We start from the raw sequence: 25,712 nt of genomic DNA, 5'->3' as shown, positions 1-25,712 counted from the left end.
ACTCTTCTTAAACAAAGGAACAACATTGGCTATTCTCCAGTCCTCTGGGACATCATCTGAAGACAGTGAGGATCCAACGATTTCTGTCAAGGCCTCAGCAATTTCCTCTCCAGCCTCCTTCAGTATTCTGGGGTAGATCCCATCAGGCCCTGGGGACTTATCTGACCTTAATATTCTTCAAGGCGCCCAACACCTTGTCTTTTTGGATCTCAATGTGACCCAGGCTATCTGCACACCCTTCTCCAGACTCAACATCCACCAATTCCTTCTCTTTGGTGAATACTGATGCAAAGTATTCATTTAATACGTCGCCCATTTCCTCTGGCTCCACACATAAATTCCCTCCCCTGTCCTTCAGTGGGCTAACCCTTTCCCCGGCTACCCTCTTGCTTTTTATGTAGGTGTAAAAAGCCTTGGGATTTTCCTTAACCATATTTGCCAATGACTTTTCGTGACCCCTTTTAGCCCTCCTGACTCCTTGCTTAAGGTCCTTCTTACTTTCCTTATATTCCACACAGGCTTCGTCTGTTCCCAGCCTTCTAGCCCTGACAAATGCCTCCTTTTTCTTTTTGACGAGGCCTACAATATCTCTCGTTATCGAAGGTTCCCGAAATTTGCCGTATTTATCCTTCTTCGTCACAGGAACATGCCGGACCTGAATTCCTTTCAACTGACACTTGAAAGCCTCCCACATGTCAGATGTTAATTTACCCTCAAACGTCCGCCCCCAATCTAGGTTCTTCAGTTCCCGCCTAATATTGTTATAATTAGCCATCCCCCAATTTAGCACATTCACCCGAGGACCACTCTTATCCTTGTCCACCAGCACTTTAAAACTTACTGAAGTGTGGTCACTGTTCCCGAAATGCTCCCCTAGTGAAACTCCTACCACCTGGCTGGGCTCATTCACCAATACCAGGTCCAGTACAGCCCCTTCCCTAGTTGGACTGTCTACATATTGTTTTAACAAGCCCTCCTGGATGCTCCTTACAAACTCTGCCCCGTCTAAGCCCCTGGCACTAAGTGAGTCCCAGTCAATATTGGGGAAGTTGAAGTCTCCCATCACAACAACCCTGTTGCTTTTACTCTTTTCCAAAATCTGTCTACCTATCTGCTCCTCTATCTCCCGCTGGCTGTTGGGAGGCCTGTAGTAAACCCCCAACATTGTGACTGTACCATTCTTATTCCTGATCTCTACCCAAAAAGCCTCGCTGCCCTCTGAGGTGTCCTCCCGTAGTACAGCTGTGATATTCTCCCTAACCAGTAGCGCAACTCCGCCACCCCTTTTACACCCCCCTCTATCCCGCCTGAAACATCTAAAACCCACCGGAGGGTTCTCTCAATCCTTCTGACTACTCATGAGGGTTTCAACTGTGCCAGCGCCGCCACCACAGACTGGGTTTCTCGTCTATTAGGGCGCATGTTTGTCTAGCAATGAATACTGCATAGGGCCCCTCCCATCGAACCCCTAGACCCTTTCTACCTGTCATGAATTTGATCATTACCCTATCCCCTGGTGCCGGTAGTTTTGGGGTATCCTTTTGAGTCGGTTTGGCCCAAACTCGATGCTGTTGCTGTGCAACTACCTGACCCTTAAAGACATGCAGGCGGTCTACCAGATCTTCCGTACATTGGAGTACAGTTCCTTTGCTCATCTCGTGTTCTGCCCCTCCGGTTATCACCTCCTCCGGAAGGCGCATTGCTCTTCCTGTCATTAACTCAAAAGAGGCTAGACCCGTTCCCCGGGCGGGGGTGGCTCTTTGTCGCAATTATTTTGCAGTCAGGGCCCATACCCAATTATTCCCCTCCTGAAATATAGCTTTGGCTAGGCTGTTTTTTAAGGTTCGGTTCATCCGCTCTACCATTCCCGAGCTCTGAGCTTGGTATGAGATGTGGAATCTCTGCTGGATTCCCAAAGCTTTACAAGCCTCCTTCATGGCTTTTCCTGTGAAATGGGCACCTTGGTCAGAATCCAGTTGGAGGGGCACGCCCCACCTTGCTATTATTTCATCTGCCAATTTCAAAGCCATGGTACTAGTGGTGGTGTCCTTACACAGGGATGCTTCCACCCAACGGGTGAATTGATCTATAACCACCAAACAATATGTTTTAGCCTGTACCCGAGGCAAAGGCCCAGTAAAATCTAGTTGCAAATTTTCCCATGGTCCCATGGCCAGGGCTGACTTCCCATTTGTATCTTGCAGCGACGGCCACTGGGGCGCACTGTCTGCATCGCTGGCAGAATTTGGCCACATCCATGCCCATTCTTTTCCAACACCAACATTCCTTTAATAGTTTGATCATATTGTCTCTCCCTGAGTGCGCTTGTCCATGGTTTATGTCTTACAGGGATTGTTGCATGGCCTCGGGGGCTATTATCTTTCCCTCTCTCCTCCATATTCCATTATGGCCTATCCGTCTCCCATTATTTCTCCACCCTTCCTTTTCCTCCGCTAGCGCTGGTCCTTGCACCTGCCTTACATCATCATCGGCATTGTTTATGGCCTTCACAGCTGCTATTCCCGGAGTCTGCATTGTCATAATATACACCAGTATATCATGGTGCAGACACACACTGATGGACACACGGTGGGACCAATCAACACACACAACACCGCAGCCAATCACCAGTTAGAGCACACGCACTATAAAGACAGGGAGCATCAGAGTTCCCGCTCATTTGAGCTGCAGCTAGCTAGGAGGACAGAGCTCACAGCCTGCAGCACAGACATTCACCATGTGCTGAGTGCATCGACTGGTTAGGACAAGGCAAATGTCTTTAGTTAAAGCCAGTATTGTGTTAACCCACAGTCAGAGTATGTTAAACAGTTAATGATTCAATAAAATAGTGTTGCACTATTTCAAGTGTTGGTGACCTGTATGTGTTCCACGGATCCAGAGCACCCAACACAACATGATACCAGGAGTTGAGGGATATTAGCACTTCTTAGACCTACCTGCAAGTGATCTGCCTTCCACCAGCATTCAGTCATCCTGCAACATGGACAACATCAGCCCGCCGCCGCCGCTCCGCATCGCCAGCAACCTAGGGGCCAACTGGAAGATATTCAAACAGCGCTTCCAGCTCTTCCTTGAGGCCACAGACAGGGAGGACGCCTTGGATACCAGGAAGATTGCTCTCCTCCTCTCCACGGCCGGAGACCATGCCATCCACATTTTCAATTCTCTCACCTTTGCGGATGATGAAGATAAAACAAAGTTCAAGACGGTCCTCCTCAAGTTTGACACTCACTGCAGCATAGAGGTGAATGAAAGTTTTGAGCGCTACGTGTTCCAACAGCGTTTGCAGGGTAAGGATGAACCTTTCCAATACTTTCTCATGCACCTCCGCATCCTTGCGCAGTCTTGCAGCTACGGGCCCACCTCCGACTCCATGATACGCGACCAGATCGTTTTCGGTGTTCAGTCGGACCCCCTACGACAGCAGCTCCTCAAAGTAAAGCAGCTCACCCTAGCGACCGCCATTGAGACCTGTGTCTTACACGAAAATGCCACGAGTCGGTATTCCCACATCCAAGCGGCTGAAATGGCACGGCAAGGTCCCCACGAGGCGGAACGGGTCCAAGCGATTGAGCAACTCCAGGGCCTCAGCCTGGATGAGGGAGGCCATTTTGCGTGCTTTTCGTGGACTCCCGCGCTTGTGCGCACCAAACAAGGGGACGGCGACGTCAAAGAACGTAATGCGCAGGCGCGCACCACGCTCGACCGGTGCAGCGAACGTGCTGATGCTACGACGTGCGGCAACTGTGGCTCCGCCCATTTAAAACGGCAATGCCCTGCCAAATTTTGACAATGCCTAAGATGTGGTAGACTTGGCCACTATGCTGCCTTCTGCCGCACAGCTCAGCCTGCCAATTCATATCGCTTCAGCCAGCCTCGCAGGAATGTCCGGGCAATTCAACCCACAGTCACAGAGTCCGATGCGGACCTCCCACACAGCAGTGACACCGAGGACCCGAAGGCGCCTTTTCGAGTCGGTGGTGTTACAAAAAATAGTCTGTCCCCGAAGCGAAAACACCAGCCGCTGTCGGTATACAGCATCAATCCAGACGATGAGTGGTGTGCCACCCTGATGGTCAACCGGTCCCAAATACGATTCCGCCTGGACACTGTTGCCTCCGCCAATCTCATTACGCGGTCTGACTTCCAAAGCCTTTGTGTCAAACCAGCCATCCTTCCATCAGCCTGCCAGCTATTGGATTATAATGGCAATGCCATTGCTGCTAGCGGCTCGTGCCAACTTGAAGTGACGCACAGGTCACGCAAAGCCATCCTTCCTTTTGAAATTGTGGGCTCCTCGAAAGCCTCCCTGCTTGGCGCGCAGGCATGCAAGCTGTTGAACCTAGTTCAGAGAGTTCACTCTCTCTCTCCTGATGACACGTCTGCCTTTCAGGACACTGACTTCAGGGCGCAACTCGACGCCATCATCGACCAGCACCACGACATCTTCGAAGGCATGGGCACGCTCCCAAATACCTAAAAGATCTTATTGAAACAAAATGCCACACCTGTGGTGCACGCACCTCGCAGGGTTCCAGCACCCCTTAAGGACCGCCTCAAGCAGCAGCTGCAGGACCTCCAGGACCAAGGAGTGATCTCCAGAGTCACGGAACCAACCAACTGGGTCAGTTCCACGGTATGTGTGAAAACGCCTTCTGGTGAATTGAGAATTTGCATTGATCCAAAGGATCTAAATCGCAATATCATGAGGGAGCATTATCCAATTCCCAAGCGCGAAGAGATCACATGCAAGATGGCTCGCGCCAAGGTCTTCACCAAACTCGACTCCTCAAAAGGATTCTGGCAAATCCAGCTCGACAAATCCAGCAGGAAACTGTGTTCATTCAATACCCCCTTTGGCAGATATTGTTACAACAGGATGCCGTTTGGGATCATATCTGCTTCAGAAGTGTTCCATAGGATCATGGAACAAATGATGGAATGCATTGAAGGTGCTCGCGTCTATGTCGACGACATAATCATTTGGTCCACCACCCCGCAGGAGCATGTCAGTCGCCTCCAGCGCGTGTTCAAACGCATACGTGAGCAGGACCTATGCCTCAACAGGGCCAAATGCTCGCTTGGTCAGACGGAACTCAAGTTCCTCGGGGACCACATCTCCGAGTTGGGTGAGCGGCCGGATGCGGACAAGGTGGCTGCTATCACAGCCATGAAAACGTCAGAGGACAAGAAGGCGGTCCTCCGATTTCTGGGCATGGTCAACTTTTTAGGGAAGTTCATCCCTAACCTCGCCTCTCATACCACTGCTCTCAGGAACCTGGTCAGGAAGACGACAGACTTCCAATGGCTCCCTGCCCACAAGCGCGAAGGGAGAGAATTCAAAACCAAACTCACCACGGCCCCGGTCTTAGCTTTCTTTGATCCAGCAAAAGAGACCAAAATTTTGACCGATGCCGGCCAATCCGGCATTGGGGCAGTGCTCCTGCAACGCGATGAGGCCTCATCATGGGCCCCCCTTGCATATGTGTCACGCGCCATGACACCCACGGAACAGCGCTACGCGCAGATAGAAAAGGAGTGCCTGTGCCTTCTGACCGGTGTAGTTAAGTTTCACGATTATGTGTACAGACTTCCTCAATTCACCGTCGTGACCGACCATCGTCCGTTGGTCAATATAATACAGAAAGACTTGAACGACATGACGCCTCGCCTCCAGCGTATTCTTCTCAAGCTCCGGTAATACGACTTCCAGCTGGTATACACCCCAGGCAAAGACCTCATCATTGCCGACGCTCTCTCCAGGGCAGTCAACACTCCGTGCGACCCAGCGGGATTTGTCTGCCAGGTTGACGCCCATGTGGCCTTTGTGGCCTCCAATCTACTTGCCACGAATGAACGCCTCATCCAAATTTGCCGCGAGACGGTAGCTGACACTTTGCTACAGCGTGTCATGCGCCACCTAACAGACGGGTGGCTCAAGGGCCAATTCCCTCAGTTCTATAATGTCAGAGATCATCCGGCGGTAGCAGACGGGGTTCTTCTGAAACTGGACCGCATTGTCATCCCGCATAGCATGCGACAGCTCGTCCTGGAGCAGCTACACGAGGGCCATCTTGGCGTGGAAAAGTGCCGCCGACGGGTCTGAGAGGCAGTGTACTGGCCCGGCATTAATGACGACATAGCCAACACAGTGCTCAACTGCCCCACTTGTCAGCGCTTCCAGCCGGCCCAACCACGTGAGACCCTGCAGCCCCATGAGTTGGTCACGTCACCTTGGACCAAGGTGGGCATCGACCTGTTCCATGCAGTGGGTAGAGACTATGTCCTGATAGTGGACTACTTTTCAAATTACCCGGAGGTGATACGGTTGCACGACATCACATCGTCTGCAGTCATCCGTGCCTGTAAGGACACCTTTGCTCGACACGGCATCCCACTCACGGTGATGTCAGACAATGGCCCCTGCTTCGCAAGCCAGGAATGGTCCAACTTTGCCAGGCGGTACAATTTTGCACATGTGACATCCGGTCCCCTGTACCCCCAATCCGCTTTCCTTTGCCCCGTTCCAGGGCTTTCGTTAAAGCTATTAATTCAGCCATTCGTGCTGAGTGGTTCCCGGGGATCTGTTATCCTGCAATCAACTCACCTTCACTATCCACTACAGCCCATGCCGTATGGGGCTCTCCTCCTATATATTTCCTTGCTCCATCCACATACAAGTCGTTCACCCCCTCTCCAACTCGTGGCTCTTGTGCCAAGCCTCCACTCGTGTCCTCCTCTACTTCCACAACGCATTCATGTTCTGTTCCTTGTATCGTTAAGCCTATCGCGGGATATTCCCTCATATCTTTAGATTTCCACATGCCTGTCCCCAGGTAAAATACTAGCTTCCCACTTTGAGACTCTCTTATTCGAGACACCTTTCAGTCTTCCGGCCTCCAAGAGTTGAACAATAGTGTGAGGGCTATGGAGGATTATCTTACCCATCAATGCAGCAGGCTGCCTCCACTTTAAATATGCATCCTGGGGATGCACCTAGGCATAGTGGCAGAGCATGTAAGGTTAAGAAAGTTGTGGATCACTGAATGGGTACTGGGGCGAGGTGGGGGGGGGTCACCATCGGTGGCTAGGGACAATGAGGGTGTTGAATGTTCTCAATGAAAACTTGTTACACACAATTATCGTGATGCATCTGTCATGTTATTCCTTCTGGTGGGCCAACCTCATCCCCCGTTGCTCCCTGTCAACCCCCTCCCGAAGCCCATGCCCCCATGCGAAGTGAGGGTCGGTGAATGAGGAGGGGGATAGGTTGGACTCATGTGGGTGCGGCTATTGGATGGTCAGTGGTGGGTGAGGGTGATGGAGGGATGTGGGGGCAGTGTAGGCGGGTCCAGGGATGGGGTGAAGGGTGCGATGATGGACGAAATCCCGTCCTATGAGAAGCTTGCGAGGATGAGGGCCTCCCCGACACTCTGGGCATGCCGGACCCTCGCCATCGCCATTGCCACCTGTCCTCCCTCCCCCAGACCCTCCTGCTAGTCCTCCCCGTGCTCATCCTCCATCCCTTCCTGCTCCGGCTCATCCTCATGAGGCTGCATGCCCGTCCTCATCCTTCTCCTCCAGCGCGTCGCCCCGCTGTGTGCCAGGTTGTGGGAGACCCTCTGCAGGGTGTATGGCAGCGCACACCAGAGCGTTCTAGGCAACAGAACCGCATTTTGAGCAGTCCGATGCCCCACTCAATCACAGCACGGATGGCAGTATGGGACTCCTTATATCGGGTTTCCACATCAGTTCCCGACCTCTGTACTGGCACCATTAGCCAGGATCTCAGCGGGTACCCCTTGTCCCCCAAGACCCAACCGGTCCCTCAAATATGTCGGTGATCTCTGACTGCCCCAGGATGTAGCTGTTGTGCACACTCACTGGGAAACGTGCACACACGTGCATGACCTTGAGCTGGTAGTCGCACACAAGTTGGACATTCAGGGAGTGGAACCCCTTCCTGGTAATGGAGGGTGCTCCCGATTGTCCCTGTGTGCGCAAGGAGGCATGCCTGCCATCTCTTGCCCCCTGGACCTGGGGCATCCGGGTGATGGTGCAAAATCCTGCTGCCAGGGAATCTTGTTGGGCCTGATCAAGGACAAAGTTTATATAAAAGCAAATTACTGTGGATGCTGGAATCTGAAACGAAAGAGAAAATGCTGGAAAATCTCAGCAAGTCTGGCAGCATCGGACTTGAAACTTAGCTCTTTTCTCTCCCTAAAGATGCCGCCAGGCTTGCTGATATTTTCCAGCATTTTCTCTTTCGTTTCAAAGTTTATATAGTCAGCTGCCTGGGCATACAGGGCATCTGCGACTTCACTGTTGTACTTGGAGGCTGTGGCTTGGGAAATGCCGCACAGGTCCCACTCAAGTCCTGGAATGATGGCGAAGCAGAAAGGTTCAGGATTGTAATGACCTTCATGGTTACCAGGAGCAGGTGTCCCCGTTCTCCATGTGGGGCCAAGTATGGTAGCACAGTGGTTAGCACAGTTGCTTCCCAGCTCCAGGGTCCCAAGTTCAATTCCGGCTTGGGTCACTGTCTGTGCAGAGTCTGCACGCTCTCCCTGTGGATGCGTGGGTTTCCTTCGGGTGCTCCGGTTGCCTCCCACAGTCCAAAGTTGTGCAGGTTGGGTGGATTGGCGATGCTAAATTGCCCTTAGTGTCCAAAAAAGGTTAGGTAGGGTTGCTGGGTTACGGGAATGGAGTGGAGGTGTGGGCTTAGTTAGGGTGCTCTTTCCAAGGGCCGGTGCAGACTCGATGGGCCGAATGGCCTCCTTCTGCACTGTAAATTCTATGGTAATTTTATGGTTTGCAAGGACATTGCAGCGGTGCCACACCGTCTCCTTGTTGAGGTGGCACAATCTGTCCATCATCTGTTCAAAGGACCCCAATGGCTGTACACCTTGGGTTGTGGCCGGCATCCTCCTCTGCTTCTTCCCCTGGCCTGATGGGTGCTGCACATGGGTGTGGGGCAGGCCCCTGCACATGGACTGCATCCATGAGCCTGTGTCGATGATGCTGCCGCCTTCTTCACTGTCTGGCCATCTGGGCTTCCACCAGCGCCATGAGGGCAGCTACTGGGGGGTCGATAGCTCCATCCATCGTGGTATCTGTGTGGAATTGGAGAAGGGACCCTCAACACCCTGTGTCCCTCCACCGAGCCAGTTTTGCTGGGGGGCCCCGTTCTGCATTTCTGTCCCCAACTCAGCAGGGACCCCTAGACCTCAGACCCCTGCTGGGAACATTAGATGGTAGCAGCCGTAATTGCCCGGTTACGGGGGTGCACATTTCTGGGGGAGCGGGGGTCGGGGGAAGGGGTGGAACCCTTGGGACCTGCAAGCACCGAGCCCCCCTTCCAGCCCGGGGTGGCACCCGGCCGGTGCTGTCCTGACCTGCCCCTCGACCAGCCCTGTACCCCTGGGGGCTCCTCCTCCCCCCTGACCACTCAGGCAACAGCTCCAGTGCCCCTAGCCGCATGCCTGAACACGGGAGATGGCTACTCACCTACTCCGATCCCCTCTGCTGCCACTGCACATTTGTGAAAAGGAGCACCGACCGTTGCTCTCATGACCTCCCCCCCCACAACCTTGTCTGGAAGCAGCACATGAAGCAAAAGCTGCCAGGCTTCCAGCATGGTGTGGGCATCCCACTACCGTGTATAAAATATTGGCACTGGCGGGATAAGGCCCAAAGGTGGGTGGGTGATCCACCCAACGCCTTTCCCGCCTCATGTAAAATTTCAGACAGGTCGGGTAGATGAGTGGACAGCGGGGCGGCATCCTGCTGGATTTGACGTGCAGCCTCACCTTCAAACCCCTCAGCAGGGGAACATAAACTTCTGCCCACAAACACAAATCAAAGAACCACAGGATAAAAGGATGTCTGATGTGCCACTATGCAATAGAAGTTGAAAGTGCAGGTCACAGAACCACTTTCAGCATCCCAATAGGAAAAAACAATTCACACCATGGTTCTTATTTCCCTGTTTCCACTGGTGTTCCATTTTGAGGTATACAAGACCAGTTTGGAACAGTTATTCTTATTTTTCCATTTTGACTTTAAAAATAAAATTAGCAGTAAGTTCAACGATGGACTGGTATATAGTTATAAAGGAAAGAAAATACCTTTATGAGGGGAGGAGAGGTGATTGGCAATGGGAGTCAGGGGAAAGAAAAAACAAAAGACCTAATATGTATGTTCATCACGAAATTATAACTAAATGAAAAGACAGCAGGTCAACCACAAGAGTGCACTGTTACATTACAGTATAAATTGTTTCTGGCTCTATCTAGCTCCATCTGGTAGAAGCGACAGGAATTACAACCATTTTTATCATAAACAACCTTCCGGTTCATATCAATATTAATGGCAATCTATGAGTACTTTAGATAAAACACCCTTCACATTTACGCAAAAGGTATTTTTAATTGTTGGCGTAACTTGAATGGTCCAATAATCACTGTGACACAATGGAGTTAAAAGTCCATGGTCTGAATTTTTAAGGTGGTAGGGGCTTGACTCTCACCATCAGAAGAGTCAGCAGGGGACACATCCCCGCCAACTCCCACGGCCCCAATGCCCACAATCCAACAATCATTGATTTGCAGAAGACGGGACCGCTGCCCTCATTCAGGAAGAAGTCCCAGTTTGGCGAGCTGCCAACCAATCAGATTAGCCAGCAGCTCTCCGGTCCCTCCAGGCACAGTGCTGCAGTGGCCGGAAGTGGCATTGCTGAGTGCTGCCTGGAACTAAGTGCCAGGAACCAGAGGACAGGCAAGTAGTTGGGGTTATGGGAAAGGGGACACGGCAGGGAAGGCCTAGGGGCATGTGAGGAGGACGATTGGGGTCTCGGAGGATAGACCACGTGTGGTTGGGGGGGGGGGGGGGGGCGGGGTGGTGCGAAGTCTGGAGGTCATTGGACCTTAAAAGGAGTTGCATCCTCAGTCAGAAGGGAGCTTCTTTTGGAGAGGTCACCCTCCCCTTCCCACCCGAGATTCAACTCTGTTCAATTATGGGTTTCTCCCCTTGAACTGTCACCCACCGCCAGCCTCAGGGTTGAGGCTGGGCAGGAAAAGGCTCTTAAGTGGCCATTTAAAGGTCTTAATTGGAGCAAGAATGGGTTTCCACTCCAAAGCCATGTCCCGCCTCTGTAAAATCATTCTCAGGTTGGATGGACGGGATCCCAGAGGATATCCCATCCATGTAATTTCACACACTACCCTCACATTAGAACTTTCAGGTGGAGAGCTTTCAACTTCTAGTGCATAGCGGCACATCAGACATCCTTTTATCCTGTGGTTCTTTGATTTGTGTTTGTGGGCAGAAGTTTATGTTCCCCTAACATATGCTGTTGGAAGCATAACATTCTCCATAAGGAAAAATGAGCAAATACATCATAAATTCAGGAGTAGCCTTTTTTATTGCCATATTGGCCGAGATCTCCCAACCTTCAGATTGTCATAGACCTGAAGTATAATCCAAGATGCATGTTTGGAACTGCAGAGCACCCAACGCACTGGCCTCTGTGGGAATTGGCTGGAAGGTTTGAACATCCAAATCGACCGTGGATATCTAAGGAGGTGAGGGAGAGTATCAAATTGAAGGAAAAAACATACAAAGTGGCAAAAATTAGTGGGAGACTAGAGGACTGGGAAGTCTTTAGGGGACAACAGAAAGCTACTAAAAAAGCCATAAAGAAGAGTAAGGTAGACTATGAAAGTAAACTGGCTCAGAACATAAAAGCAGATAGTAAAAGCTTTTACAAATATATAAGACAAAAAAGAGTGGCTAAGGTAAATATTGGTCCTTTGGAAGATGAGAAGGGAGATTTAATAATAGGAGACGGGGAAATGGCTGAGGAGCTGAGCAGGTTTTTTGGGTCAGTCTTCACAGTGGAGGACACAAATAACATGCCAGTGACTGATGGAAATAAAGATATGATAGGTGAGGACCTTGAGATGATTGTAATCACTAAGGAGGCAGTATTGGGCAAGCTAATGGGGCTAAAGGTAGACAAGTCTCCTGGCCCTGATGGGATGCATCTCAGAGTGTTAAAAGAGATGGCTAGGGAAATTGTAAACGCACTAATGATAATTTATCAAAATTCACGAGACTCTGGGGTGGTCCCAGAGGATTGGAAAGTAGCAAACGTGACACCACTGTTTAAAAAAGGAGGTCGGCAGAAAGCGGGTAATTATAGGCCGGTAAGCTTAACTTCGGTTGTAGGGAAAATGCTGGAATCTATCATTAAGGAGGAAATAGCGGGGCACCTGGAGGGAAATTGTCCCATTGGGCAGACGCAGCATGGGTTCACAAAGGGTAGGTCGTGTCTGACTAATTTGGTAGAATTTTTTGAGGACGTTACCAGTGCAGTAGATAACGGGGAGCCAATGGGTGTGGTATATCTGGATTTCCAGAAAGCTTTTGACAAGGTGCCACACAAAAGGTTGCTGCATAAACTAAAGATGCATGGCATTGAGGGTAAAGTGGTAGCATGGGTAGAGGATTGGTTAACTAACAGAAAGCAGAGAGTGGGGATAAATGGGTGTTTCTCTGGTTGGCAACCTGTAACTAGTGGGGTCCCTCAAGGATCAGTGTTGGGCCCGCAGCTGTTCACAATTTACATAGACGATTTGGAGTTGGGGACCAAGTGCAATGTGGCAAAGTTTGCAGATGACACTAAGATGAGTGGTAAAGCAAAAAGTGCAGAGGATACCGGAAGTCTGCAGAAGGATTTGGATAGGTTAGGTGAATGGGCTAGGGTCTGGCAGATGGAATTCAATGTTGCCAAGTGTGAGGCTATCCATTTTGGGAGGAATAACAGCAGAATGGATTATTATTTAAACGGTAAGATGTTAAAACATGCTGCTGTGCAGAGGGACCTGGGTGTGCTGGTGCACGAGTCGCAAAAAGTTGGTGTGCAGGTGCAACAGGTGATTAAGAAGGCTAATCGAGTTTTGTCTTTCATTGCTAGAGGGATGGAGTTCAAGACTAGGGAGGTTATGCTGCAATTGTATAGGGTGTTGGTGAGGCCGCATCTGGAGTATTGTGTTCAGTTTTGGTCTCCTTCCCTGAGAAAGGACATATTGGCACTGGAGGGAGTGCAGAGGAGATTCACTAGGTTGATCCCAGAGTTGAGGGGATTAGATTATGACGAGAAGTTGAGTAGACTGGGACTGTACTCATTGGAGTTTAGAAGGATGCGGGGGGATCTTATTGAAACATATAAAATTATGAAGGGAATAGATAGGATAGATGCGGGCAGGTTGTTTCCACTGGTCGGGGAAAGCAGAACTAGGGGGCATAGCCTCAAAATAAGGGGAAGTAGATTTAGGACGGAGTGTAGGAGGAACATCTTCACCCAAAGGGTTGTGAATCTCTGGAATTCCTTGCCCAGTGAAGCAGTTGAGGCTCCTTCTTTAAACGTTTTTAAGAAAAAGATAGATACCTTTCTAAAGAATAAAGGGATTCGGGGATATGGTGTACGGGCCGGAGAGTGGAGCTGAGTCCACAAAGATCAGCCATGATCTCATTAAATGGCGGAGCAGGCTCGAGGGGCCAGGTGGCCTACTCCTGTTCCTAGTTCTTATGTTCTTGTGTAATGGGAAATTCCCCTGCTCCCCGCATCCTCCATTGGACATTTTGAATGGTTCCGAGGTAATTGCCTGGATAGTTACCCAGAAATGTTAGACGGATTAAAATCTAGTCCAGTACATGGGTAGCTATAGAGCTGACACCCCAATCACACACACTGACTCCCTGACTCCGCATCCCCGACCACTGATTAGTCTTCCTAATCCCTCCACTACCACCCCAAGCTGACCCCACCCAACTACTGCCCTGACCATCTGACTATCCCCCGACCAGCCATCTAACAACAGAACGGCCCAATTCGACTAACTCCGACCACTTGATTACTCCCCGATCAACTTTACTACTTTTTAAGCCACCTGACACCTCACCGCCACAAGACACCATCCCACCTGCCTCCAGCCACCTCCCACCCTACCTATCTACCATTCCATCCACCCGCCAACTCTCTCACCTGCCACCCTATCCACCCACCACCACATCCACATTCCAACCTAACCGTTTACCTCCCCCACCCTACCTACTTATCCACTTACACCACCCACCCTCCCCATTCATTCATTCATTCATCGACTTACCCATTCATTGACTTTCCATACAGCAGCTAGTAGTGTCGTTAAAAGAAAGGGTGGAAGGGGGTCTAGTCTTCCTCACAGGGCACAGCGTTGAGATTAAGTTCTCTGAAGAATGCTGTACTCTGCATTGTTGGGAAAGCCAGACTCCAGAGATCTGGAAAGAAATATGGAGCAGCATTGAGGCTTGGAAAAGATTGAGCGAAGTGGTGATCCGATGACGGTTGCCGCTCCGCTGCAGATCCAGGCCTTTGTTTCTAAAGAATGCAATACTCTAGAGAACTCTTTTTAAAATCAGTGACCTCCTTGCAACATATTATTTTCCATCAATCATTATGGAAAATTAAATTGTTGCAGAACAATTTCAAAAGAAAATGCAGAAACATCTCCCAGCACAAAAGAGATGGCATATTAGTGGCTTCTTTTTGGTTGTGGCATAGAAACATTTGTTACTGCTCTTCAAGAAAGACAGGGTGACATTTCTGTGATGGTGTGTGCAATGGAAGGACAAGAGGTAGCTTGCACTCACTCCCATGAGATCTTTGCCTCACCCAATCATCTTCTGCAAGTGTGTTGATTAGGAAAGTGCAGTCAGTCTTTTGATAGAAAAAGAAGGAAAACTAAAGGGCAAATCCATGTGAATTAGTCTCCTGCCTATCTTCCCAGCCGCTAAAGGCACCTTGTCAGAGAATAAAATTGCCGCCGGTGATAAAGATATGCTTTTGCATTACTGCTGGCAGTAATCTAGTTCCACTCAAGCTGAATTGGTGCAACCACCCTTTTTGCGGTTTCTCTGAAACATCAGCTTCATCGTACCCCCCCCCCCCCCCAACCCCCCCCTCTTCCATCCAACACAAGTTAAAACATTAAACATTAGTAGCTTTTAATTGAATTGCTTCTTAGGACAGCCCTGCAAGAATTAATCATCCTTAGAAAACACTCCCAGTTGGCTACTTTAATTATGGTTTTGTTTTAAGTATATTAAATTTTAATTACCATTTTGGCTGCCCCAAACATATCCTGTTGGCAAAGGTAGGAAGGTGGATACTTTTTATCTCTGGCAGATATTTATATATATTTCCACATTCATTTGGCTGCAAAGCAGGATCCTTAAACAAAAAACCTTATTTGTGTTCAAAAACAAAAAACACATTCCCCAGCAGATGCCCCATCTACATCTAATTATTCAGACTTCCACATTCTGTGTTCACTTTGCAACATAAATTATTCACTGTTCCATTACAGAATTGATTCTCTTCCAAACAAGCGTTTGCCTATTTTCACTACTAAAGCAGGCACAGATACATTAATACTTTTAGGGTCTCCAGGAAACTAGAGAAGCAGGAATGAAAGATGGTGTTGCCAGCTGGAATAATCAATGATATCTCAGTTGATTGATTGATTTTATTCTCTGAAGTACAATTTGTTATATTGCTTCTAGTTAAGTAAATTGTTTTACTTTAGAATTTCAGACTCTCGGTGCCTTGGTTTTTCTTTCATGACCAGCAGATGCTTGTCATCTTTCACCTGTAATTCTCATTGCCTGCCGATACACTCTGTCAAAGCTGTAAACCCATCAAATTCTTGCAGCCCAATAGCAGTGGGGCATTTTTCATCCCTGTCACTTATCGCTGCTCTCACTTGCTTCAGGTGCAAGAAAGGTGTGCATGTGGATAGAACCTATTCTTCAAACCTGTCATATCCTGTGGAGCAAAGATAAGAATCATTCAAAAGCAATTTCCCACACTCTTCTCAATTGTAGCAAGGAGCCAGATGTACGACAGACTGCTGGGAAAAACTGGTGAGTGCGACAATGGGATTTAATGTCTTCATGAAATTTTTCCTTCGGCTTGTTTTTTGTTTGTGTTTACCTCAGCCATCCTACTGACAGAGCGCAGATGGAATGATGCCCCATGTCCGTCAATGGAAGGAATTCTATGGGACCCTGACTGGGGTCAGAATGATTACATTCTCCAGAGGATCTAAAGGCTTTGGAAAGCAACAGATGTGAGAAGTCTTCCTCTCAGTTCTCTGACTTCTCACTGGAGGTCCTGCTACAGGCTGTGAGGGCCAGAACAGAAGTGTTGTTTTCTGCAGACAGCAGGAAGACTGGTCTCAAACCCAGCAGGTTTGGCTGGAAGTAGCTGAGGCAGTGAACAGCAGGAGTTGCCCTCTGAAACCTGGTTTCAATGCACCAAGAGGCTCAATGACCACTGGTAGGGGTTGGGGGGTGCGGGGGGGGGGGGGGGGGGGGGGGGCGTGCTGTGGTGAATGTAAATACAGTTAATTCCCAGTTATGTTCTATGTTTGTAAATACAGTTAATTCACCTCGCACGGGTGAGTCACCGCATTTATGTGCAACTCGAAGAGGCCACCTCATATACCGCCGCTACCGCAATCCTCGAGCGCATCTACGTGCGGCCTGTGAACGAGGTCTATGCGCGACATATTCTCACTGCTCGACGCCAGCGCCCCGGGGAGTCACTCGACGATTATCTGTGCGACCTCAAAGCCCTCGCGCGCAACTGCAACTATCAGGCCATTGCGGCCACTCAGCACATGCAGCTCGCCGTCCGAGACGTCTATGTTGCGGGGGTCAGATCAAATTACGTGCGGCAGCGACTGCTCGAGAAAGGGGCCCAGGACCTGGACGAGACGGTGAAACTAGCGACTTCACTGGAGGTCGCTTTCCAAAGCCTCACTGCATTTCCGGCCGAACACTCGACCCCCTCGTGGGCTCCCGACCAGAGCGCCCTCCCGCTCATCATGGGGAGTTCTCTTGTTATTTTTGTGGCCAGCCTGAACACGCTCGACAGCACTGTCCGGCCCGCAACACGCACTGCAACAGTTGCGGCCGAAAAGGGCAATTCGCCAAGGTCTGCCTCGCCAAGCCCAAGCACGCGAACTCTCAGACCCAGACTACCGACTCTCAGGCCCGCAGACCTCGAAATGTGGCAGCGTGCCTGCCGACTCCGACTCCGCACAGCACGTGCGACTCACGGGGGCCGCCATTTTGGCCAAACCCCCCCATGGGCCGGCATCTTGGATGCCATCTGCTACGCCGCTCGACGCGTACGACCTGCTCGGACAGTCACCGGGGGGCCGCCCCAGCACAGCCGACCACGCCGCCGGTTACCCTCAACTCAGCGCAGTCACCTTGGACGAGTCGCGACCCAAGCACCTCAAGAGCTCAATGATGGCCGTCCGGGTTAACGGGTATGAGACACCTTGCCTGTTCGACTCCGGGAGCACCGAGAGTTTCATCCACCCGGATCTGGTAAGCCGCTGCTCGCTCCCGATATTCCCGGCGCAACAAATAATTTCCCTCGCCTCCGGGTCGCACTCGGTACAAATCCGAGGGTGCACTACGGTAACCTTAGCGGTACAGGGCGCTGAGTACACTAATTTCCAGCTGTACGTGCTCCCAGACCTCTGCGCCCCTGCCTCCTTTTAGGGCTCGATTTTCAATGTAATCTCAAGAGCCTGACGCTTAGCTTTGGCGGACCCCTGCCCCCACTCACTGTGTGCAGCCACTCTGAAAGTCGACCCTCCTTCCCTCTTCGCTAATCTCACCGCTGATTGCAAGCCAGTAGCCACTTGCAGCAGGCGATATAGCATGCAGGACAGAATATTTATTGGGTCTGAGGTCCTGCGTCTCTTGCGGGAAGGAGTCATAGAGGCCAGCAATAGCAAGAGCTCAGGTGGTGGTCGTCAAGACCGGGGAGAAGCTCCGGCTGGTGGTTGATTACAGCCAGACAATTAACCGGTTTACGCAAGGCGTACCCCCTTCCCCGGATTGCAGACATGATAAATCAGATCACACACTACCGCGTGTTCTCCACGGTGTATCTGAAGTCTGCATACCACCAGCTCCCAATCCGTCCGGAGGATCGCCACTACACGGCATTTGAGGCAGATGGCCGCCCTTTTCATTTCCTCTGGGTCCCTTTTGGCGTCACGAATGGGGTTTCGGTATTTCAACGAGCAATGGGTCGAATGGTGGACCAGTAACGGCTGCGGGCCACATTTCCGTACTTGGACAACATCACCATCTGCGGTCATGATCAGCAGGACCACGATGCCAACCTCCACCGATTTCTCCAAACCGCCCAAAAACTTAATCTCACCTATAATAAGGAGAAATGCGTTTTCCGCACCACCAGGCTAGCCATCCTCGGCTACGTCGTGGAAAACGGGGTCCTAGGGCCCGACCCTGACCCCATGCGCCCCCTCCTCCAATTCCCTCTCCCTCACTGTCCCAAGGCCCTCAAGAAGTGCCTTGGATTTTTTTCCTACTATGCCCAGTGAGTCCCCCAGTATGCGGACAAAGCCCGCACACTATTTAAGGCCACCCTTTTCCCTCTGGCAGCCGAGGCCCACCATGCCTTCAACTGCATCAAGGCGGACATCGCCAAAGCTGCGATGCACACGGTGGATGAATCCGTCCCCTTTCAGGTAGAGAGCGACGCATCAGAGGTCGCTCTCGCCGCCACTCTCAATCAAGCAGGCAGACCGGTTGCGTTTTTTTCACACACCCTCACCGCCTCTGAACTTCGACACTCCTCAGTCGAAAAAGAGGCTCAAGCCATTGTGGAAGCCGTGCAGCACTGGAGGCACTACCTCACTGGTAGGAGGTTTACCCTTGTCACCGACCAACGATCGGTAGCCTTCATGTTCGACAATATGCAGCGGGGCAAAATCAAGAACGATAAGATTTTGAGGTGGAGAATCGAACTCTCCACCTATAATTACGATATAGTATATCGTCCTGGGAAACTCAACGACTCCCCAGATGACCTGTCCCGCGGCACATGTGCCAGTGCGCAAGAGGACCGACTATGGGCTATCCACAACGACCTCTGCCACCTCGGGGTCTCCCAGCTCGCCCATTATATCAAGGCCCACAACCTGCCCTACTCCACCGAGGAGGTCAAAGCTGTAGCCAGGGACTGCCAAATCTGTGCGGAGTGTAAACTGCACTTCTATCGACCAGATACTTCACTACCTGGTGAAGGCGTCCCGGCCCTTTGAACGCATCAGTATCGGTTTCAAAGGGCCCCTCCCCTCGAATAATCGCAATACCTACTTTCTCAATATTATTGATGAGTTCTCCCGTTTCCAGTCCGGCTCCTGCACTCAAACCTGCGCTACGCATATGTTGAGCACCCCAATGGTCGACAGGATACCGTCTCCCTCCAAGACCTTGCGTCCACAGGCTCCGCCACAACTACGTCCACAGTACCCCCCACGCTGTACCCCGCTCTTTCTCCCATGCCCAGCACCCCCGCACCCATTTGGCTCCAGAGCTCCCTTCCACCCGGCACATCAGTCCGCAGGAATGAAGCTCAGGAAGTGCCGCTCCCGGAGTCCACCCCTGGGGCTGCACCGGACCCACTTCCCCAGCCACCTGAAGCGGCTGCAACACCAGTGCTTCGGCAGTCGCAGCGTACGATCCGGGCGCCGGAACGGCTGAACCTGTGACCCATGACCCCCGCCGGAATTTATTTTTTATACAGGGGGTGAATGTGGCGAATGTAAATACAGTTAATTCACCAGTTATGTTCTATGTTTATAAATACAGTTAATTCACCAGTTATGTTCTATGTTATTAACCCTGTGGGTTTTATCTGTGGGCCATTGTATGGCTTCACCCACAGGGGGAGATGTTGGAGGATGTTGGAGCATGTACGGGCTCAGCCCATGGCTCCGCCCCTTTGAAGGAGTATAAGAGTAGCTGGCCTGTGGGACTGTCCTCAGTATGTACCAGCCGCAGGCAGGCAAAGTTGATAGTTAATTAAAACCACTGTTTTATTCCGACATGAGTCCTTGAGTGAATTGATGGTCGCATCAGGGGGTGTTGGGGGAGGGGGGTGCCAGTGGGCGTGTGGGGCAGGAAAGCTGTGTGGCATATCATTTTCCTTTGCAATCCCCCATGCACTGACTCCATCAGCATTCTCCTACACGCACTCCTCACACTAAAAGTCCTTTCAGCTCCACGTATTCCTCTCTCTCCAGGAACTGCCTCACATACCCATCTGGATCACCACTATATTCGCTCACCCTCATCTTATTGCCTCACAGTTACCCTTCACAAATGTTGTTATTCTATCCTTTCTGGATATTTCATCCTTTTTCTTATTCCTTCTTAGAATGTGTGTGTTCCTGGCAAGGATTTGGGGCGAGATCTACCGACTGTGTTGCACTCGACCGGGAGTGCAATGTGGCTGGTAGATGTTGGGTTAAGTCTCCTGCAAGCTTCCCGGCAGCCAGTACACCTTTACCCAGATCTCGCGATCAGGGTACCACCCACAATGGGCGTGACCAAACCACACTGGCTTAAGTAGGTCTTAAACTTACTAAGGCGTACTCACTCCGCAGGGAGTCCCCAGTCGGGCGCCGTTCAGTACTGGTCCACACAAACGGGGACCAGATGGAATGGCATTTGGGGGGGTTGTCCCAGGCCATCAGAGGCCCCTGGGTGGTCAGCGGTAGGACAGGGTGGCCCCCTGGCTTTCCCCCTTGAACATGGGCACCTTGGCACTGCCACCTTGATCCCCATCCCCCCAACACTCATGCCGGGCAACCCCAACCCCATCACACGTGCAACAAAATGCCAGCTTGGCAGTGCCAGCCCGACACCCTGGCAGTGCCCATGCCAGCTTGAAGTGCCACCTGGGCACCTTGGCAGTGCCAGGGTGCCAGGCTGGCACTGTCAGGATACTCGGGTGGCTCCAGTAGTACCAGGTTTCCACCCTGCCCAAAGGGCAAGCAGCAGGGGGGCTTCTGATCCCCTGGGATACCTCCATGAGTGCCACTCCATCTGGTCCCCGTTTGTGGGCACCAGTGCTGAATGGCGCTCACCCGAGGTCTCTGAGGCAAAGGGATTGAATCCCAAAGCCTCAGGTACCTTGGGAATCTGCACATTAGGGTGAGGCTACTGCCTCGCTCTAACATGCAGATTTGCCAAAAAGCGACCCTGCCCATTGTGGGCGGGATTCACATTGCATTTCATATCGTGATACATTGCTAGCTGGATAGATCCCGGGAGCAGGGTTCTTCTGGCTTTCAACGGCCATGCTGTGGCGTGCTCCCTTTCGGGTGTATCATGGCCATTGGATCGCATTCAAAGTGTGGGCTAAACCGGTGAGCAACTCCCCAGGGCCCCCCAAAAATGACCAAGTGTAGTTAGACGGCGGTGGGGAACTCGCCGGCAGGAAACTCTCAGCAAAACCCGCCCATAATGACACAAAGAAAAATTTCCGTTAGATCGTGTCCTTGATGTCCATCCCTCAATGCCCTTGAATTGAGTAGCCTGTTTAGCCTTTTCAGAGGGCAGGTAAGAGTCAACAACATGTAGGCCAGTAAGAAGTCTTGCAACACCAGGTAAAGTCTAACAGGTTTGTTTCAAATACTAGCTTTTGGAGCACTGCTCCTTCCTCAGGTGAATGAAGAGGTATGTCAGAGGAATGAAGAGGTAGGCCAGACCAAGTAAAGACACCAGATTGCCTTCCTTGAAGGGCATTAAAGAACCAAATGATTTTTAGAACAATCCAATAGTTTCATGATTATTATTAATGAGACTAGCATTTTATTCCAGATCCAATTAATTAGATTTAAATTTCACCTCAAACGCCACCATGGTGAGAATTGAACTCACGTCCCCAGAGCATTAGTCTGGGCCTTTGATTACTATTTCTGTGGTCTAACCAGTATGCACTGATTCACACTTGCTCCCTCTACTTTGGGGGAGCGGCTATCCAGGGTTAGGCACTCTGACCTCTGACCGCTGTGGAGGTGGTGGCCTTGGAGATTGCAGGGTGGCAAAGTACATGTCCATTAGGGATGGAGAGATAGGGGTTTCCCACGTTCCTGCTGACTGGTATCACACAGGCAAATGGTACATAACAATCACTCATGTTGATTTCCTGTCACCTATAACTGAAATGGGATCATTTGCAAAGGGGGATTTTAAAATTTATCCTCCCCATGCAATTTCTAATTCATGGATTTCATCTCCCATGGACCCACAAGTGACACAATAGCTGGAGCGGGATGTGGCAGAAGAGGACATGCAATCACAAGAAACAGTCACATGATTCTTGTGCACCCTTGACCAGTTTAGATACACGCACCTCTGTGAGGGCTCCAAGTAGTTGTCACATGTTGAGGTGAATGTCACAAGTGAGCAGGACAGCTGTTGGAGGCAGGGACAGTGATGGGGAATCCCTGTTGGACAGCATAGGACACTCAAGTTCTACCCAGCTGGGCACAGATGCTAAGCTTTGGAGGTCATCTGCAAAGGGAACTATTCTGGAGCAGTGACAGAAAATGTAAGTGACTGTTTCTGCATTCCCAGAGGCTAGTTTTCACCCTTGAACTGAGAGTGGAGGAGTTTACCTTAAACATGAGTGTCATGATTCCTCAGACATTTGCATTGATGTCCACTTCCTTGGAAAGAGTGACCACTTGCAAGGAGAATCAGAAGTGGCAGGTAACTGAGTGCATGCTTGCCTTGAATAATAGCCTGCACACTAAGTTTGTCACTTTAGGTGGAAGGGAGGAAAGCATTTCATATCGTGATACATTGCTAGCTGGATAGATCCCTGAAGTGCAGCAATTTTACTCCAGCTATTGGCTAGCAGGGAAGTATGGGTGAACCATGAGAGGGAAGATGGAGAAAGGTCACAAAGAAGTGAGGATTCTGCTAAAGGCAGATCATATCCTTGACTCCATTTCCCTCCAGTTCAGTCAGAGTCCCAGATGCTGGCTCCTGCCCTGATGATTGAGTCTGCCTCTGCACACATCCAGGTGGTGCAGCCATTGGTGTGGCTCCCACTAGCTCCAAAACTCAGAGGACATTGGTCATAAGCACCTCAGCTGTCAGAGCAGAGAGAAAGCAGCCAGCCTCTAATTCTGCTGAAGTTACAGGTTTTGTGCCATGTAAAAGAAATTGGAAAAGCAAAAAAAAAGACTTATTTTTCGTTGTAATTATATTGTGGACAGTAAGTGAATCATACACATTATTTTAAGTTTCCATTGCTCGTTCATCTCTATTTTTGCCTCCTGCCCTCCAAATGGACATTAGCCGTGGGGATCAGAGCAGAGGATAAGCTTTCAGGTTATCTGAACCATGTGTGGAGACATATTTCATTTATCTGAGTGACACAGGCATCCCAGTGACACCAGGCTCCTTCTGATCCTCCTCTAAGGATGCAGAGTGGTCCTCACATTGCTCCTCCTGCAGCTCCATTTCTTTCGACAGTGCAAGGCACAGCACATCACCACCAAGTTCCAGGATATCTTACACAGATGTACATGAAAACTTACTGAGTTCAACACTCACGGGGTGAAAAGAATATTTAAGAATTTTTCATATTTGGAAGTTTGGTTCATAAGACATTATTCTGGTTCGGAAAACTGTGATTTTAAATGTGGGAAAGATGAAAGAAAGCTCAGGTATCTTTTCAGATAGGACAAGAGTTACAGTTCAAAGGGGAAGTCTTACTGTGTTGCTAGGATGGTGACAAAAGATATTCACAGCAAGGATTATTGTGGTCTCTCTGAATTTCTCTTGAGATATCTGGAAGGGGATTTGAAATTAATGTAGAAACTGGGGTTAGTGGGGGGTGGGGACACTTAAAATATTCATGCCATTTTTTCAGATCAAAGGAAGATTTGAAGACACCATATAAACCAAAAGAAGATTTTAAATTATCCTTATAATTTTCAGATCAAAGCATAGGGTTAAAGTTCAAGATAATTAATTTTAATTTCTATCTGCAAACAGGCCATATGTGTCACTCGACAGGCAGACAGGCTCTGGCGATTAGAAAGTGAATTTTTTGTTTTGGTGTACCTCAACTGTATGCGTCAATCTGTGTTTGGAGAAGCTCGGAGAAGGAAAATAGAGAATCTTCCAACAGCATGGACAAGGAGCAGAGAGTCAGCAGGAACTGGGGCATTTTTGATTTGGAGTCACTATGCAAGGATACGAGTGGAAGCCCATGTTGAAACTACGTCCACTTCAGTGTCATGTGAGAGTACCTTTAAGAAATGGGTGTTTATAAATGGGTGTGTATATAAGTATCTGTAGTGAGAGTACCTTTAAGAAATGGGTGTTGATTACTGCAGTGATGTCAGAGTGTGGGTGGAGCTGGGCTGTCTGTCAGCTTTTTACTTTTGTTTTAGGCTGTTTGCTGCAGGGTGTGTTTTAGTTTCATTTTCAGAGCTGGATAGCTGCAGTCACAGCCAGAAGGTCTATTAGAGTCTCTCTCTGTAATCTAAAGAATGTAAATCGATCCTTTGGTGATTTAAAACTAATAACTGCTCTTAGTAGTGACTTTAATCTGATGTGCTTCTGCTGAAAGTTTTTTTTAAAAGTCTTCTGGATGTTAAAAGGACAGCTTAAGAATTACTTAGTATTGTAGTCTTTGGGGGTTGTATTTGAATTAATGGTTGCCAAGATGTTCACTGTATGTTTTAAAAAGGTTAACTTAAGTTCATAGAATAAACATTGTTTTGCTGAAAAAAAAACTTTTCCATTTCTGCTGTACCACACCTGTAGAGTGGGCCGTGTGCTCCCCATACCACAATCAAGTAAAAGTTGTGGGTCAGGTGAACTCCATGATACACTTTAGGGTTCTCTAAACCCTGGCCCATAACATCAGCCTCTGGTAGGTTTTCCAACCCGCCATTGGGAATTTGAATTTCCTTTTTAAAAGCTACTGGTCTCCATTGAGATCATACCAAATTCCTTCTGGTAGACAGATATGACTGGATGATCTGAGGGCACCTTGACTGCCACATGCATGCAGTCAAGGACTCCCAGTACCTGTGGGAATCCAGCCACTGCAAAAAATGCAAGAGTCCTCTGTATCTAACTGGCTTTGTCAGTAGCAAAGTGAACCTAAGTGGTGACCCTCGCAAACATTGCATCAGTCACCTGGCACCAGATTATGGGCACAATATACCGGCTATGTTGCGCCTGAATGGTAGACCTCCCACGGATCCCGACAGCCAGTAGGCCTCGCGAGATCTACCCAGATCTCAGCAGGCGTCGTGATCAGAATCCCACCCACAATGGGCAGGACCAAGCCTCTCATGCCTAAGTGGGTTTAAAACCCACTTAGGCGTGCTGACCCAGTATCTATCTGGCATCTACTGGCCTCCCCAGGGAGGCCCCAGCAGGGTGCCGTTCAGTACTGGTCCACACAAATGTGGATCAGCTGGAAGGGCATTGTGGGGTCTCCCAGGCTAATGACAGCCCATGTGTAGTCAGAGACAGAGCAAGGTGGCCCCCTGGCCCTCCCGCTGGGAACATGCGCACCTTTACACTGCCAGGTTGGCAGGAGGACTCCCTGGGTGGCAGTGCCAGGGTGGCATGGCTAGTGGCCAGGGCCTGAGGGGGGCCATGCATACGAAATGAGGGTGGAAGGGGGGGAGAGATATGAAGCATGGGAGGGTGCAGACAGGGTATGAAGGAGCCTCCGGAAGTTTGGATGCGGGGGTGAAGGCTGGCAGTCATGG

General features: G+C 50.1%; 1 protein-coding gene across 2 annotated transcripts in view; it reads left to right on the top strand.

Moving 5' to 3' along the window:
- Nucleotides 1-24,719, top strand: part of LOC140392485 (uncharacterized) — a 31,973-nt gene extending 7,254 nt beyond the window's left edge. The window contains exons 2-3 of one of the 2 annotated variants that reach the window (XR_011935379.1): nt 15,837-15,987; nt 23,974-24,719. Coding sequence is in view for 1 of the 2 variants with exons in the window: in XM_072477723.1 (XP_072333824.1) it covers nt 15,960-15,987; nt 16,506-17,383 (906 nt within the window). In the remaining variant the exon portion in view is untranslated. Of the gene's footprint in view, nt 1-15,836; nt 15,988-16,505; nt 19,997-23,973 lie in introns of those variants that run through there. The other variant, XM_072477723.1, reaches the window with a different exon arrangement.
- The last annotated feature ends 993 nt before the right edge of the window (nt 24,720-25,712 follow it).

The sequence above is a fragment of the Scyliorhinus torazame genome, chromosome 2, assembly GCF_047496885.1.
Source record: "Scyliorhinus torazame isolate Kashiwa2021f chromosome 2, sScyTor2.1, whole genome shotgun sequence".
NCBI lineage: Eukaryota > Metazoa > Chordata > Chondrichthyes > Carcharhiniformes > Scyliorhinidae > Scyliorhinus > Scyliorhinus torazame.
This window is presented reverse-complemented; position numbering and strand designations above follow the sequence as displayed.